General features: G+C 42.5%; 2 protein-coding genes across 2 annotated transcripts; one reads left to right on the forward strand and one right to left on the reverse strand.

Annotated features, from left to right (window-relative positions):
• The first annotated feature begins 4,757 nt into the window (after positions 1 to 4,757).
• On the forward strand, positions 4,758 to 9,290 carry si:ch1073-390k14.1 (deoxyribodipyrimidine photo-lyase). The gene is made up of 9 exons (XM_061722658.1): positions 4,758 to 5,048; positions 6,125 to 6,785; positions 6,913 to 7,224; positions 7,321 to 7,493; positions 7,582 to 7,666; positions 7,764 to 7,996; positions 8,103 to 8,297; positions 8,392 to 8,617; positions 8,700 to 9,290. Exons 1-9 carry the CDS (start codon positions 4,827 to 4,829, stop codon positions 9,242 to 9,244), a joined length of 2,652 nt encoding a protein of 883 aa, XP_061578642.1. The 5' UTR covers positions 4,758 to 4,826; the 3' UTR covers positions 9,245 to 9,290.
• Positions 9,291 to 10,614: 1,324 nt separating this feature from the next.
• gcsha (glycine cleavage system protein H (aminomethyl carrier), a) lies at positions 10,615 to 15,512 on the reverse strand. Its single transcript, XM_061722659.1, has 5 exons — positions 15,323 to 15,512; positions 15,025 to 15,107; positions 14,884 to 14,947; positions 12,048 to 12,179; positions 10,615 to 11,183 (listed from the first exon to the last, which is right to left on the reverse strand). Exons 1-5 carry the CDS (start codon positions 15,471 to 15,473, stop codon positions 11,086 to 11,088), a joined length of 528 nt encoding a protein of 175 aa, XP_061578643.1. The 5' UTR covers positions 15,474 to 15,512; the 3' UTR covers positions 10,615 to 11,085.

A 15,512-nucleotide genomic window follows, 5' to 3' on the forward strand; every position in this document is an offset into this window, starting at 1 on the left:
TAGCCACTCCCATTGATTCTTGTTAAGCACAAAATTCTGTTTTTTTTCCTTCTTCTGTTGTTTGTTGATTTTATTCATCACCCCTCTTCCCTTTGAATTCTCTTCCTCTCCTTGAAGAAATGGTACAATCCCATCCTTTCGGTCGCTGTAATGGGCATCAGCTTGCTTTCGCTTGCAGGAGCTGGCACAGAGCAAAGTTGGCATCAAGAGGATTGTTTTTGCTTCCTACAATTACAAGGGTTGCATTCTTTGACCCATGTTTAACCGTTTGCAACTTTTTTGTGCTGCTTTTTACTACAATTTTGAACAGCTGTAGTTTGCGCCCGTGAGTGTCCCAATGTTTTGTGTTTGGCATGATGCCATCTCCGTTTCTAGCCTCTCCCTTGAGAGGACTTGTGTTTGCCACAAACATTCAAGCCGTCCGAAAATATCCTGCTCATCGTTTGGATGCTTCCATTCATAAATGAGTGCATTATGTTGCCGTGGCAGTATGCCCTCTTTCTACCTGTGCCCTTGCTCCCAGCGATGCCATCCCAACGGCTGGCAAACGTTGTCTTGGCACTTCGTCTTGGCGTTCTCCGGGCAGATAAATGGTGATTAGAAAGCGTCTCCTCAGAGGTGGGTCCTCTTCTCTTTGAAACAACACTTATCTGCCATCTGCTTCGATCGCTTCGGGCATGCCACGCATACGCACTGGCACGCTGCCCGCTGACTGGCACGCTGCAGCTGGCAGAAAGATAGCGAAAAAGCCAGGACGTGAAGAGAATATAGTATTGTCCGATCCCATTGCTCTTCATATGACCGATGCTCCCATACGGCAGATCTACATCGTTATCCATTTCCCTTTAAAACATTCTATGCCATCTCCATCGAATCCACACCTGAGTCATCCTCTGTGGGCAGACATCTTAACGCTATGCTATAGTCGAATGTTTTAAATATCGTCTCCGTCCGATCCATCTCGCGTTCACGACTCCCCATTATGCCTGTGCCAAGGTGGCACCATGATAGCAGTATGGAGGTCTGTTTCCCTTCGTCTTTCTTTCTTATTCTCCTCGCCCCTTTGCCCATGCCCGCCCCTGCTCAAGTCCTGACTGGATGGCACCGTGCCAACCTGCCACCACCATCACTCCCATTTGTAGCTCATCCCTCTCTTGCCCTTCCCCCTGTCTCTACATTTCCATTGCTCTTTCTTTTCCCAGTTTCATTTAGTCTCTTTCTAAATAATTTATTCCAACCGTTTGTATCTATAGCTGTTAATACACCTAACATTACTCCGGCGAAGCTCACGCAACTTTCAATATCTTAGAGGCACGTCAAAAATGACCCGTCCTTATCGTTATTTGGAGGACTATTTGTGCACCTGAAGAAATGATCTCGGTGCCGACATTGTAGGTAATTACAGCAGCAGCGACTTATTCCACTGAGACGTGAAAGAAGGACGAAGAGAACCCTGAGTTTAGGCAGAGCCGTGTTGTTTTAATTAACTTTTACCAGCCCCCTCCACGCGTGCATCAATTCGGATTTCGAAGAGCCTTGAGCAGGTTGTGTTTGTTCACACGTGCACTATACAGCAATATGACTGATGTGATTATCAGTCAAATTGATGGTGTACCATTGACCTCACCCACTTTACCAAGATGACCCGTGATTCTTTTGTTATCTTTTTTTTCTCCATTTTAAAATTCTCTTGCGTCAAACAAAAGCCGCCAGTTGTGGTGAAGCTATTAAGCAAATACTGTCATTAGAACACAAAACATAATGAATATGTAAATGATGTGTGTAATTTATGCATGAACTGAAAGACTTGCTCTCTCACTACTTACTATTGTATTCATCCTATTTTATATCACCTTTTCCTTTAAACAGCATAACAGCAGGCTCTTATTTCAAATTATCCTCCTTTCTTAGACAGAATCCTCTGAATTAATCCATTGAAGCCTTACTTTTTTATTTTTACACATATCTTTTTTTCCTTTAACCACTGGCTACTAGTTTCTCGTAGATCATTTGAACCTCTCTCCTCTTTTCTGTTTGCCTCCATCAGCTCACAGTCTGTCCCATTCAAAAACAAACCCCGCAGTGTTGCATTAAATCAACAGCTGAGTGTTTGAACAAAGTCTGTCTTCCAGGAATATGAACACTGAATTATTTATCTTCTAACTCACATCTGCACTTGACTGTGTTGTACAGTGAGTTTTCCCTTTGTCCCTGTCACCGTCACGGGGCTTCACGTGTGGTCAAAACTGTGTGGTAAATTGAAGCATGTTGTGATAGACAGAGGCTAGCCTTCTGCTGTCTAGGATAAACACCTATAATACTCTGGCTCCCTTGGCAATCACCATAGCAACAAACCATGGTACACACGTGAGTTGCATAATAAGATGCTCTCCAACACCACAGATCATAAAAACCGCGACAAACTAGACACCCACAGCAGTGGATGCGTGTTAGAAAATAACCGTTCAAATGTTGAGCTTCCTCTATTAATCCTTCTCTTTATCAATATGTTATAAACACAAAACACACTCTTGTACATGTACCTTTTTCTGCCTCTCCAAACCCTAACAGGTGCTGATGAGCCGCAGTCAATGATTGTAATGAGCTATTGATCACCGTGGGAAAACAGAGGGACAGAGAGTGGTGAGGGAGGCAGGGGCAACAAGAGGACACACACTCAGGCACAGGGGCTGCCAGAAATATAGAAAAAGTTCAAATGGATCAAACGGGGACAAGCTAGCCCAGACACGAGTATCAATAGTTGCTTTAATCAAGACCACACATCCTACTGTTGTACTTAAAAGTGGGATTTACTGGATAATTCTCTCTATGAGCATCAACTGAAGGAAACAACTCAGAGCGGTTTCTTGACCGACTGATACAAAGATGACCGTGCAGACACGCTTGTCATGACCGAGTCCAGATGCCAGTGAATGGCATTGACGCAGTATCTCTATTTTCCTTTTTTTTTTCCTCTTTTTTTTATTGTGTGTGCAGTATGCATAGAGTGGAGGCAGACTGCTTTAGGGAAGGGGGAGGGGCTTTGCGTGTGTCTGTGTGTGTCTCGTGTGTGTCGGCTGGCGTTTCAGATAATGAAATGCAGCAGGGAACAAAGAGCTGGGGGCCCTATTCTCTGTGCTGCAGCTTCATTTTCACTCCCGTCAGTCTATGATTCTTCCATACCCTCTTACTCGTGTACATCTGTGTGTGTTGGTGTGTGTGTGTGTGTGTGTGTGTGTGTTTATGTTTATATGAGCTGGTTGTTGTGTGCACGCATGTCCCCTCCTCCCCGTGTTAGCATTCTGCATGGCAGATTCCCCTAATGTAATAACTGTGTCTGCATGTCTAATTTACAGCAGGAGAGAGTAAATAGCCTGTGGTTAATTACAGTACGTGTGTGTGTGTCTATGCGTGTGTCTACATGCGCGTGGGTGTGTCAGAATGATTTATGAGTTGCAAATAGCTACACCAGTGCCCCGTTTCTCCTCACTTAGTTTTTAATCTGTCTTTCCATTAATTTTCCTGGAGATGTTATTATGGTTTTATAACGGTGTGCACAGGGATGCACATGTGTGTTAATGAGACAAAAGGTGAAGACATTCGGTGAGTATTGAGGCTACATGGGTATCTGGGCTGCACTTCACCATCTTCCCTTCCACCCATTTACCTTTTTCCTCTCCTCTGGTGCTTCATTCACTCTCTTCATTGAGAGTCACAATGAACACAGATCTTTATTGACAGTACACGGTAGAACATGGAAACAGCGGGTCAATCCGTTTAGCCTAAAGGCCGATACACCAATTCACCAATTTGTCAGTGTTAGTTTGAGAGAGAAAAGCAGCTAATCTCTCCTCTCTGCTCTCTATTGATCACACACTTAGACTCCACTTCTCTGTCTAAACACTATTGATTCTCCCTCTCTCTCAATCTCTTTCGCTCTCCTCCTCTCTTTCTGTGTTGCTCTCTTCGCATACCGCAGCTCTCATCACATCTTCCTTTCATATGACCTGAGTACTTGGCATGTATTACTCAGAATGTCTGAGACTGTAGACGCTTGGGTTTTCAGTCTTTGGGCCCATTTTCAGATAGTTTAACAACTTTTTTTTTCACAGGTTGGTCCACAAGTGTCATGAATCACTGTCCCCTTCAAAAGCGTATTTGTGGTCTTACTTACCAACAATTCAACAGAAGGAACACAGACTGAGGAAAAAAAGAATAACTGCAGGATGTGCTCACTCCTAACTTCGTCTTTCTGGCCTCGCATCACATGGTACACCTGATAAAGCAATGCAAACTTGTCAAGACAACACCCATGCAAAAACTAGAGAATCATTATCTTGAGGCACATCTCTCCCCAACCACCTTTATACCCGTTCAAATTTAGCCAAGGATCTCATTTTAATTAGTTTCTATCTTGTGGGATTGCCAATTATGGAAAATTTCAGATGGCAGATATAATATGATGTAGAAGTGCTCATATTGGTTTAAACAGGAAGGAAGCCTTAAATATATTTAAGAAATGTATATTCTTAAATAATTTCTTAAGTGCCTTATTCTATATTATGTATTTTTTTTTTTTTTTAAATCAAAGGACTCACCTGCCACTCACATGATGTAGAAGCAGCGGCTTGCATTTGTTAGATTCGTGCTCCCCCTAATGGTGATGTCTAGTTATTACAAGTGTTACAAAACTTGGCACATGGCTTGTGTAACTACAAATCAGCTGTTGTTTGATAACCAGTAGTGAGTAAGACGATGAGCAGGCTGTGAAAGGAACACTTTAACTCTCACGTAGTCGGTTTGAACTCCTCACCTTCCACTTGAAGATGCCTCCTTCAGCAGCTGGAGACCAAGTCCTGCTGAGGCAGATGCTGAGGGAAGTGCTGGTGGGCCGGGAGGATCCGGAGGGGTTCTTTGCGATGTGTGTGTCCGTCCTGGGGCACCAAGACACCCGCTCCCAGTTCCCGTCCCTCATCAAGCCTCTGTCCACGGCCAACACCCGCCTGCACTCCGTCCTCAGCTCCATCTACCAGCAATACTTCTCCAAGGTCAGTCACACGAACACCTGAAGGCTGGTTTATGGTTCCGCGTTACACCAACGCAGAGCCTACGGCGTAGGGTACGCGGCGACACGCAACGTACCTTGCGCGTCTCTGCGTCGATTTAACGCAGAACCATAATTCAGGCTGTAAACGGTGCTTTAAAACCTACTAACAAATGGTTGTTTTGCTCCTATCGGACACTTTCACTGACAGTGTTTGGTTATTTTTTGTTTTTAAATTGTAACTAGTCTTTGTTTTTTTTTTGTTTTTTTAGTTTTGTTGTTTTTTTTTGTGTTATGACAAAAAAGTTAGTAGGCTATGGATAAAATAAATTACTTACCGAAAATAAACTTGCTCAAATGGCGCAACTTAATTACCTTTTATTACAAGCCCAACTTACTTAATACGAAAACTACTTATAGGAGGTCGTTAGAAAAGTTGCATTAAAAACAGTATAATTATAACAGGAAATGTACAAATTGAAACGCTTAGATAAGCACACATCACCTGAATACCTGCATATTTATGCAATTATCTAAACAGCCAATCAGGGCAGCCGTCACACATGACGTAGACACTGGTAGCAGCCAGGTACTGAACACAACTGCATAAGCTCAAAGAAAATAAATAAAAAGGAAAAAAATAGGACATTAACATGGCTTTTAATTAATAAAATAAAACAATGTTTTTTTGTTTTAAAAAAGGGAAAATCTATTCATATAAAATGAAATCAAAAAACAAACAACAAGAACACAGGCCCCTGTGAAACACGGATGGCTTAAATGCCCCCCACTGCAGACATTGTATTGCAGGCATGCACAACTGTACTAACAATGGCTGTTTATTTTCCTGCTCTTAATATTCCTACCCGCGCTTTTCTAGTTTGTATGTGAAAAGTCAAAATGTCTGTTGTAAAAGAAAGGCCCGTTGCACGTGCTAGGGTATTCCGTTTTTGTGTGATTTTAGTTTCTACCAAAGACCAACTTTATTGTGGCCATTTGGGGTATGGGGAAATAGCTTGAATGATTCCTGTGATGTCATTGTAATTATTATAATAATGTGTTGTTGTCATTACATTCTAGACAGAAGAAGATGAACTGGAAGTTGCTTTGGCTTTGTCTCTAATGGAAATGAAAGATCCGGAGCTGTCAAAGCCAAACCAAGGGTCGGAAGCCTCGCAGAGCGAAGTCAATCAAAGCAGCTCTGTTCAGTTGAACTCTGTATTTGGATCTCGGGGAAGGAACTCCACACAGACAGAAGACGTACATGGCAGAGGAAAAAATATACCCCCAACTAAAACCGGAGCCTGGAACAGGAATAGCCCCCAACAGATGACCCGAAAGACTGAGCTTCAGAAAAGCATCGACCGAAGTGACGGCCAGACACCTGTAATAGATCCAACTCTTTGTGTCACCGGATTATCTGCTTCAAACATAAAGCAAGACACAGTGAATAAAAGTGACCAAAATATGGAAAAGGGAGATTTAAATCAGTCCGAGAAACCAAAATGCTCTAGGAACAGGCGTCAGCGGCGTAAAGGAACTGCACAGCACCCTGTCGGCTTACCCTGTTCTCCATCAGCAGCGCCACCAGTTTTGCTGTGGTTCAGGAAGGATTTGAGGCTGTGTGACAACCCTGCTCTCACTGGATCCCTTCAGCTGGGTGCACCCGTGATCCCTGTCTTCATCTGGAGTCCTGAAGAGGAGGAGGGACCAGGGGTTACTGTGGCTATGGGGGGAGCGTGTAAGTTGTCCAAGGAGACATTTGAAGAATCATTGTCAAAAATAAAAAAAAAACTCTTGCAGTTAAATGTTATTATTTTGCAAGTCTCCAAAATTATGTCTTATGATATCCTTTCCTTTTCTGACAGGTAAATATTGGCTTCATCAGGCTTTATCTTGTTTTTGTAAATCCCTGGAGCACATTGGCAGCCATCTCACCTTCTTCAAAGCCAGTGGAGATGGGGATGAGGTTGAATCCTCTCTCCATGTGGTAAAACAGCTAGTAAAGGCGACTGGGGCAAGAACAGTGTTGGCCAATGCCTTGTATGAACCGTGGCTGAAGGAGAGGGATGATGCGGTGGTGTCAGCTCTCCAGAGAGAAGGTGTTGAGTGCAAGATGTTCCACTCCTACTGTCTCAGAGACCCATATTCCGTCAGCACAGAGGGTGTCGGACTTCGAGGTCGGTCATAACAAAATGAACTTGGTTGACTATATTTTGCTATCGAAAGTTTATTAACCATTTTGATCCGCTTCTGCTTATTACCTTGTGCTATAGGAATCGGCTCAGTGTCTCACTTCATGAACTGCTGCAAACAGAACCCAGGATCTGCAGTAGGAGTTCCCCTGGAAGCTCCAGCATCTCTCCCCACCCCTGCCAACTGGCCCCAGGGTGTCCCTTTGGACACACTTGGTCTTGCACGGATGCCCCGCAGAAAAGACGGCACAGTGGTGAGAGAGCTCATCAGAGAAGAAAAAAGGGAAATTGAACCCTAAACACAGGACTAAACATTTTCTTGCATTTGATTTTTGTATTTAGATTAACTGGGCAGCGAACATCCATAAATCTTGGGATTTTAGTGAAGAAGGAGCACACGCCCGGCTGAATGACTTCCTTCATGATGGTGAGACACCTTGCATGCACTTTGTGAACTGTACTGGCCGGAATATTGAAAGGATTAGCAGAGAAAAGCAGTATATAAATATTTCCATGTTTTCCAGGTGTGTATAGGTATGAAAAGGAGTCAGGCAGGGCAGATGCTCCCAACACCAGCTGCCTGTCTCCCTACCTTCACTTTGGTCAGCTCAGTCCACGTTGGCTATTGTGGGATGCCAAAGGAGCACGCTGTCGACCCCCCAAGTTCCAACGCAAACTGGCGTGGAGGGATTTGGCTTACTGGCAGTTAACGCTGTTTCCCGACCTCCCCTGGGAATCCCTCCGACCTCCGTATAAGGTAAATATCCGCAACGCGCGCCTCCATTCATTTATATTTTTTCTCATCACACCCTTCGAAGTGTGGCGTTTTCTAACAAAACATTCTCATCCGCTGGCATTTACAGGCTCTGAGGTGGAGTACTGATCGCGGACACCTCAAGGCATGGCAACGAGGAAAAACCGGCTACCCTTTGGTCGATGCAGCCATGAGGCAGCTGTGGCTGACGGGATGGTTCAACAACTACATGAGACATGTGGTTGCATCTTTTCTCATTGCATATCTCCATCTGCCTTGGCAAGAAGGCTATCGCTGGTTCCAGGTTAGACTCATACAAACGTGAAGGCATTCTTATAACTACACATAGTATTTTTCTTTTTATTACCTCCCTGCATTAAACCTTCACCTCTGTTTAGGACACCCTGGTGGACGCAGATGTTGCCATAGATGCCATGATGTGGCAGAATGGGGGAATGTGTGGCCTGGATCACTGGAACTTTGTCATGCACCCCGTTGATGCGGCGCTGACTTGTGACCCGTGTGGCAGCTATGTTAGGAAATGGTGTCCTGAACTTGCAGTTCTGCCTGACGAGTTTGTTCATAAACCTTGGAAATGTCCTGCGTCCATGTTGCGACGTGGTGGTGAGGGATTTTTTTTTAAAGGTTTTGGATTCAGTTGCTTTTTTTCTTTTAGTCTAGCATTAAAAAGCCTTTGTCTCTTCAGGTGTGGTGTTTGGCCAGACGTACCCCGAGCGAATCGTTACCGATCTAGAGGAGCGGAGGAGTCAGTCTCTGCAAGACGTGGCTTTGGTGCGTAAAGAGTTTGGACAGTATGTGGACAAGCGCTCAGGCTGTGACTTGGTGCCTTTGCCACCGTGCCTGGTCACTGAGGCTCTGGGGTTATCACCCAGAGACGGAGCTGTGGTAAAGGAAGGGAAACAGTTCCTGCTGCCTGTCATCACCCGCATGGAATTCAAACACCAGCTCGAAGATCCAGATGCAGATGCAGCATCAAACCCCTACAATGCAGTCCTGAAAGGATACGTGAGCCGTAAGAGGGATGAGACCATTGCCTTCCTTAACGAGAGAGACTTTACTGCCAGTGTGATGTACGAGGGAACCCAGAGACGGGAGAGGCTGGAAAGGGATTATCGCCGAATGGAAGGGCTGCCTCCATCTCCTTCACCACGGGGAAGGGCCAGACGAACTCCAACAGCCAAAGACAGGTTCTCTATTGTACCTGGTGGGGTGGTGAGTTCACTGAAGTGAGGATAAGAATTGCAAGACTGTTCCTTGCTTAAAAACTAAAGTGCAACAAACATTTCTATTCAAGAGACGGGGTGTAGATCTGACATTGGAAATTGGGTTGGAGAAGTTGGGAAAAACAGCACGACTGAAAAAGATTTCGAAAAAACAATGTAAAAGTAAAGTCTTTATCCAGAGCCATCTTTTAACTGGATTGTTGGTGGTCCAATCACCAGCAGACATGGGTCTTCACAAAACATCTGCAGCATAAACCTCGTTCACTCTGTATGAACTGAAATGTTGGTTTCATCACACTGTGTTTGAAACAAAAAAGATTTCAGTAGTTCAAAAATCTTTTTTTTTTTTTACAATTTTTTAGAGGTTTAGAGGATATAGGAGGGGCAGTATAGGTTTGGTGTGACTATGTTGTACCTTTTCTTTAAAAAGCAAGCTGTTGCATTTTGTACACTCAGCATTTGTGAAAGGCTGATCTAGACCAACATACAAGGAATTACAATAATCTAAATGAGAGGTAATGGACCAGTCAATGTGCAGAAATGTGACAAAGCTGTTCTTAGTTACTGTTTAAGTTCAGTATTTATTTATTTGGCTGGGCTTTTATTTTTCTCTCACATCGTGGCTGCAGATATTAAAACTACTTAGGTCAAGTTCAGTAGATTTTAATTGTAAAGTCCAATAGAACACAGAATGAGAGAAAAAAAGACCCTTCTCTTTTCTCTGAACCTCAGTGGCTCTGTAGTTCTCAAATCTACAACGTGCAGTTTAACCAGATCACCAAAGACCTGTTTATGCAGCCTATGGTTGATAATCAGCCAAGAGCATTTGTTCTGGAGTAGACCCCAAGCTGTGGTGAGAATGTGATCGAATGAAATGAAAAGTTTACAGGAGGAATGAAGACTTCAACTTGTCATGGAGCACATTAATAGTATGTCAGGTTTTAAACTGTACCAGAATTATTTATTTTTGTACTAGACTTGGTGCTGGAACAATTCATGTCGTATCCACATACGGTAGATCACAGTTCAACTTAGCTGGAGGGGCTTCTGTAAGTTCTGCAAACCAACGCTAGTGTCCTTAAAGCAGAAAAGTTTGACCCTTTTTTTCCTAACTTCATAGTGCAACAAAGCTTGCCTCGACTATGAGAGGACTTCTGCTAAATTGGAGGTGGTAGAAAGTTGGTGCTTTCCCAGATTTATGGTAAACATTTTGGTATTTGTGTTGTAACTTGATTTGGGAAGTGAGATAATATACAGATTATGTGCAATAACAAAGTGGAAAAAGGTTACAAAAGTTATATGTATTTGTTTATATCTTTTTTTTTTTTATTAAATGTGTGGTCAAAATGTTGGGAAATAAAAGAGAAAAAAAAAAAATGTGTCAGGAAATGTTTATTTCTATTTATAAAGGTCCCATGTCCACAGTCATACATGCAGTCCAGACCAACACAATTAATAATACCATGATGACCAAAGTGCTTTAAGTCTAACAGTGTTTTAGAACATTATGTCACATTTTTAACTTCTGACTGAAATACCTGGATACTATTCTACAGACTGCAAGTTTCCATCTCCTCACTTTGGTAATGTGAGGGTTCAAGAACTCAATGCTGGATGTTTATGTGATGCAGACCAAAAGGTCCGCTAACATCAGTCTTAACAGAAGGTAAAGGTTTTCTAAAGTTCACAGCTCTACAACACCGGCGGGTCAGCAATCTGGACCTGTGAAGCTCCACTGCTGGATGCTAAGCATTGTGTTGTGTGATCGTCAGGCACATCTAGAGCATCTCCCTGCCAGAGGTGTCTGAAAGGGAAAAGGGAGCATAGCACTTGACAAGAGATGCTGGGTTAGTCCTCGATGGAGCGGATGTATCGCTCGTACGCTGGTTCATCCATCAGGGCGTCCAGCTCCTCTGGCTTGGCAATAGTCATCTTCATCAGCCAACCTACAACGAAATCAAGAACGATAAAAGTCAAGGGCAAACTATGCTTTAGCCAAGTTACAAGTTATGCACGGTGCAAAGATCTTATGTGTGTATGTCGGGGCGGCAGTAGCTCAGGTGGTAGAGTGGGTCGTCCAATGATCGGATGGTCGGCGGTTCGAATCCCGCTCTGTCCCAGTTTGCTGTCGTAGTGTCCTTGGGCAAGACACCTTACCCACCTTGCCTCGTGTGAATGTGTGTGAATGTGTATGAATGTTGGTGGTGGTCGGAGGGGCCGTTAGGCGCGATATGGCAGCCACGCTTCCGTCAGTCTGCAGGGCAGCTGTGGCTACAAATGTAGCTACCACCACTGGTGAGAATGTGTATGAATGAATAATGATTTCTGTAAAGCGCTCTAGAAGAGCGCTATATAAATCCAAGTCATTATTATTATTATGTCATATGCAGATATAGTTGCATAGAAGCATAAATCTTTGACGTTGTTCCTGCCGTCATTGTTTCAGTACAATACTGCCATCTACTGTCAAACAATTTAACCTAATATCCCACAACAGCAGAATCGTTTTATTGCTGTATGTGCTGAGTTTTTAATGATTATATATGCACACAGATATCAAATAAAGCATTCACTGGTACAGGCATGAAACACGTATCTGTTTAATCTAAAAAGCCAGCTAGATCACATGAACAAAACGATCAATGGATTTCAGTGATGGGTATTAGATACAAAAACCAAAGATCTGGGTGGATGCCTAAACTGTACAATTTAATTCCCAACAGACTGTCACATCTACATGAATCATGTTTGGTCGTTGTGGCAATTCCCTTCTTTACAGAGGACGACGACAGACATGTGTATGCACTTACCCTCTTTGTAGCAGGACTTGTTGACCAAACCAGGTTTGTCCGCCAGCAGTGAATTGACCTCTACAACTTCCCCGGTCAAAGGGGAATAAAGCTCACTGGCTGCTTTGACACTTTCCAGCGCTCCAAACTCATCTGTGATGACAAATGTTAGAAACAAACGTGAAAAGGACCGTCATAATAGAAGTAGAACAAATACCACTACTTCCAGATTTTTACATTTTCTGTACAGTTCCTGCCCTGATTTCAACAGGTTCAGCAATGCCCTAAGTTGTTTCTTTAACTTGATGCAGAATGATAATTTGACACCTCTGAAACACCGCGACAGCGACACTGGCAGCTATAGGAGCTGAACAGAGCTTCATCTGCACCTCTTCCTCCGAATGCTTTCATCTCATCCCGGATTGACTACTGCGACTCACTTTTCACTGCACTCAGTTCTTCTGCTCTGGATCACCTACAGTTAATCCAAAATGCTGCTGCAAGACTACTCACCAGGTCAAATAGACAGTCTCACATCACTCCCACACTTAAATCTCTCCACTGGCTCCCAGTTTCATTTAGAATACAGTTTAAAATCCTCACCCACAGAGCACTGCATGGTCAGGTCCCCCCTTATATAACTGAGCTACTGGAACTGTATTCACCAGCTCGCCCGCTCAGATCAAATATGCAGAACTTACTGGCTCTCCCTCACCCCCACCTTGAGACTCGTGAATCTGCGGTCTTGACGCGCTCCAATAAAACAATCACTATCTGGCTTGTATCGAACAGAGATTTATTAAACTCTTGATCGTGCAGTGTCCACAACAAAACATAAGTAAACTTAGGCCTATACTTAGGCTTGTAAACGAAAATAAAGAGAGCGGTCCAAAAACAATACGGCTCTCCCCTGTCTCATCAGCTGCACCTGTACCTCGTTCCTCTATATGTCATTCCCCGGGAGGACCTCATCATATAAACATTTACGATTAAACTAAAATATAAACGTAGAACCATTCATTATTTCACTGTGCATAACCTACAGTATTAAAAATAACAATATTCAAGCAAAATAGGCAGAAATGGCTCTAATACTCGTGGTGACCCAGCTTTCAAGGTTATGGCCGCTAAACTTTGGAATGCTCTGCCTGCACCTTTTAGATCTACCGAGTCTGTGAGCTCTTTTAAAAGCCAACTAAAAATCGACCTTTTTAAATAGGCTTTTATGTAAACTGCATTGTTTTAAGTTATTTTATGTTTTTTTCTTTTATATCATGTATTTTATTGCTCTTATCAGTTTTTATTCTGTAAAGCACTTTGTGACAAATGTCTGTGAAAAGCACTATATAAATAAACATTTACTTTATTTTACTTTACTCTTCATATACATAAAAGGAAAAATTGCAAAGTCAATAGCAATCCTGTATAAGTCCAGAAATATATTAAATCATAAAGCACTACATTTAATTTATTGTTCACTAATACTACCTTATATATATCGTATTGTGTGGGACTCAACGTATAAGACAACAGTAAATGCTACAGTCCTCTTATAAAAACGAGCCATATGTGTTATTAATAGGGTGGAATACTATGAACATACAAATCCATTGTTTATAAATTCCCATGTTATGAAATTTTACGATTTGGTTTATTATAAAAGAATGCAAATAATGTATAAAGCTAAATTAAAGTTACTTCCTGTCTGTGTACAACGGTTTTTCTCAATACATGAGTCAAAATATAATTTGCGTGATGCTTGTAAATTTGTTGTACAAAAAGCTAGAAAAGAGACTAAAAAGGAGATGTTTATATCTTTTGTGAGAGTTAAACTATGGAATGACGCTAACCTAGATTTACGAATGTGCAGCTCATTTTCAGTTTACCAAAAAAAAGATTTGTACAGCAATCTTTGAAAGCTACAAGTTTACAAGTTCTTTCAGATGGTTCTTTCGATATGACTAAGGAATTGAAATATCTTGGACATGTCTTCTCAGATGATCTTATGGATGACAGTGACATCCGCCGTCAATACTGTAAAATATACTGTATGCACAGGCCAATACTTTGTTGAGGAAATTTTTTATGTGTTCTACAGATGTTAAATGTGCTCTGTTTGGGGCTTATATCACCGTTATATACAGCTCATCTCTGGTCTTCTTACAGAGTGAAAAGTATGCAGAAGCTTAGAGTGGCATATAATGATGCCATGAGGTTGCTGCTCCGTGTTCCTAGGTGGCACAGTGTCCGCCAGTTATTTGTGTCCTCTAATGTACCAACATGTCAGGCACTGTTACGAGAGCTAATGTTTAATTTTATGCGTCGACTGGATCTGACAGAAAATAGCATCATTATGGCCTTAACCAGCCCTATGATGGGCTATCCGTTCACATCCAGGCTTCCAAAGCACTGGCATGATAGCTTGCACCTTTTTTCTGTACAGTGATGAAATGTTGTGTTTTTTTTTTTAAGTATGTAATGGTTGTGTGTTTGTGTATGTTGGATGTGTGTGGACCTTATGAGTCCGTAATAAAGATTTATTATTATTGTTAATGTATGTTTTTGTTTGTTGCTGTTCTCTGATATATATATATATATATATATATATATATATATATATATATATATATTAAAAAAATGTCTTTATTACTATATATGTAAAGCTTATTGGTCCTCCTTTTCTGGTTTAGTTTTGCTATTGTTTGTATGTAGGACAGGCATTAATATAAGCACTATGCTTCTGCCTGTGCCTTTTCAGTCACTATTTTTAGATAATGTTTGTAGTGTGATGTGACTAAATAAAGAATTTCAATCAAATCAATCAATCTCTGCCTACCATGCAGCTGAGAGGTCTTACCTTGCTGGGCCAGCTGCGTCCCCACCTCTGGCAGTCCACAGTAAACTACATCTCCCAGGGCCTCCTGCGAGTGGATGAGAAGAAGGTCAAAGGTAGTTTGTGAAAACATTTTCCTTGGCGATGGGAAACCAGATCACTCACTTGTGCAAAGTTGCTGATACCGACGGTTCCTATCCCGCTATCTTCTACCCGAATCCATTCATGCTTGTCTGTGAATTTAAGTGCTGCAAGATAAAATAAACAAACAGTCTCAGAACACAGAGAAGATGACAACCTAAGGGGGGAAACTTAATAAACACAAACACCACTGTCGCCAACTATAAACCCCATTACGCCGTAGGCTACGCCGTACCCTACGGCGTAGGGTCTGCGTCGATTTAACTCGGACCCATAATTCAGGGTTAACACGCGGTTCTGTGTCACATGCAGAGAGAAATACCTGCTGATAACCGGCTGGAAGAGGCTAAGGTTCTTGTAAAACAGGGCTTGGACGCCAGCTGCAAAGGAGAGAGCGGTGCTGAGCGGGCGAGGAGAGAAAAGCCCGTGCAGAAGTTGGGAGACAGGGAACGGAGCAGCACACAGGCAGCCATCTTCGGCGCTCGCTGATGAGAGAGCTGCGCTCTTCTTCC

This window comes from Cololabis saira, chromosome 5 (genome assembly GCF_033807715.1).
Source record: "Cololabis saira isolate AMF1-May2022 chromosome 5, fColSai1.1, whole genome shotgun sequence".
Taxonomy (NCBI): Eukaryota; Metazoa; Chordata; class Actinopteri; order Beloniformes; family Belonidae; genus Cololabis; species Cololabis saira.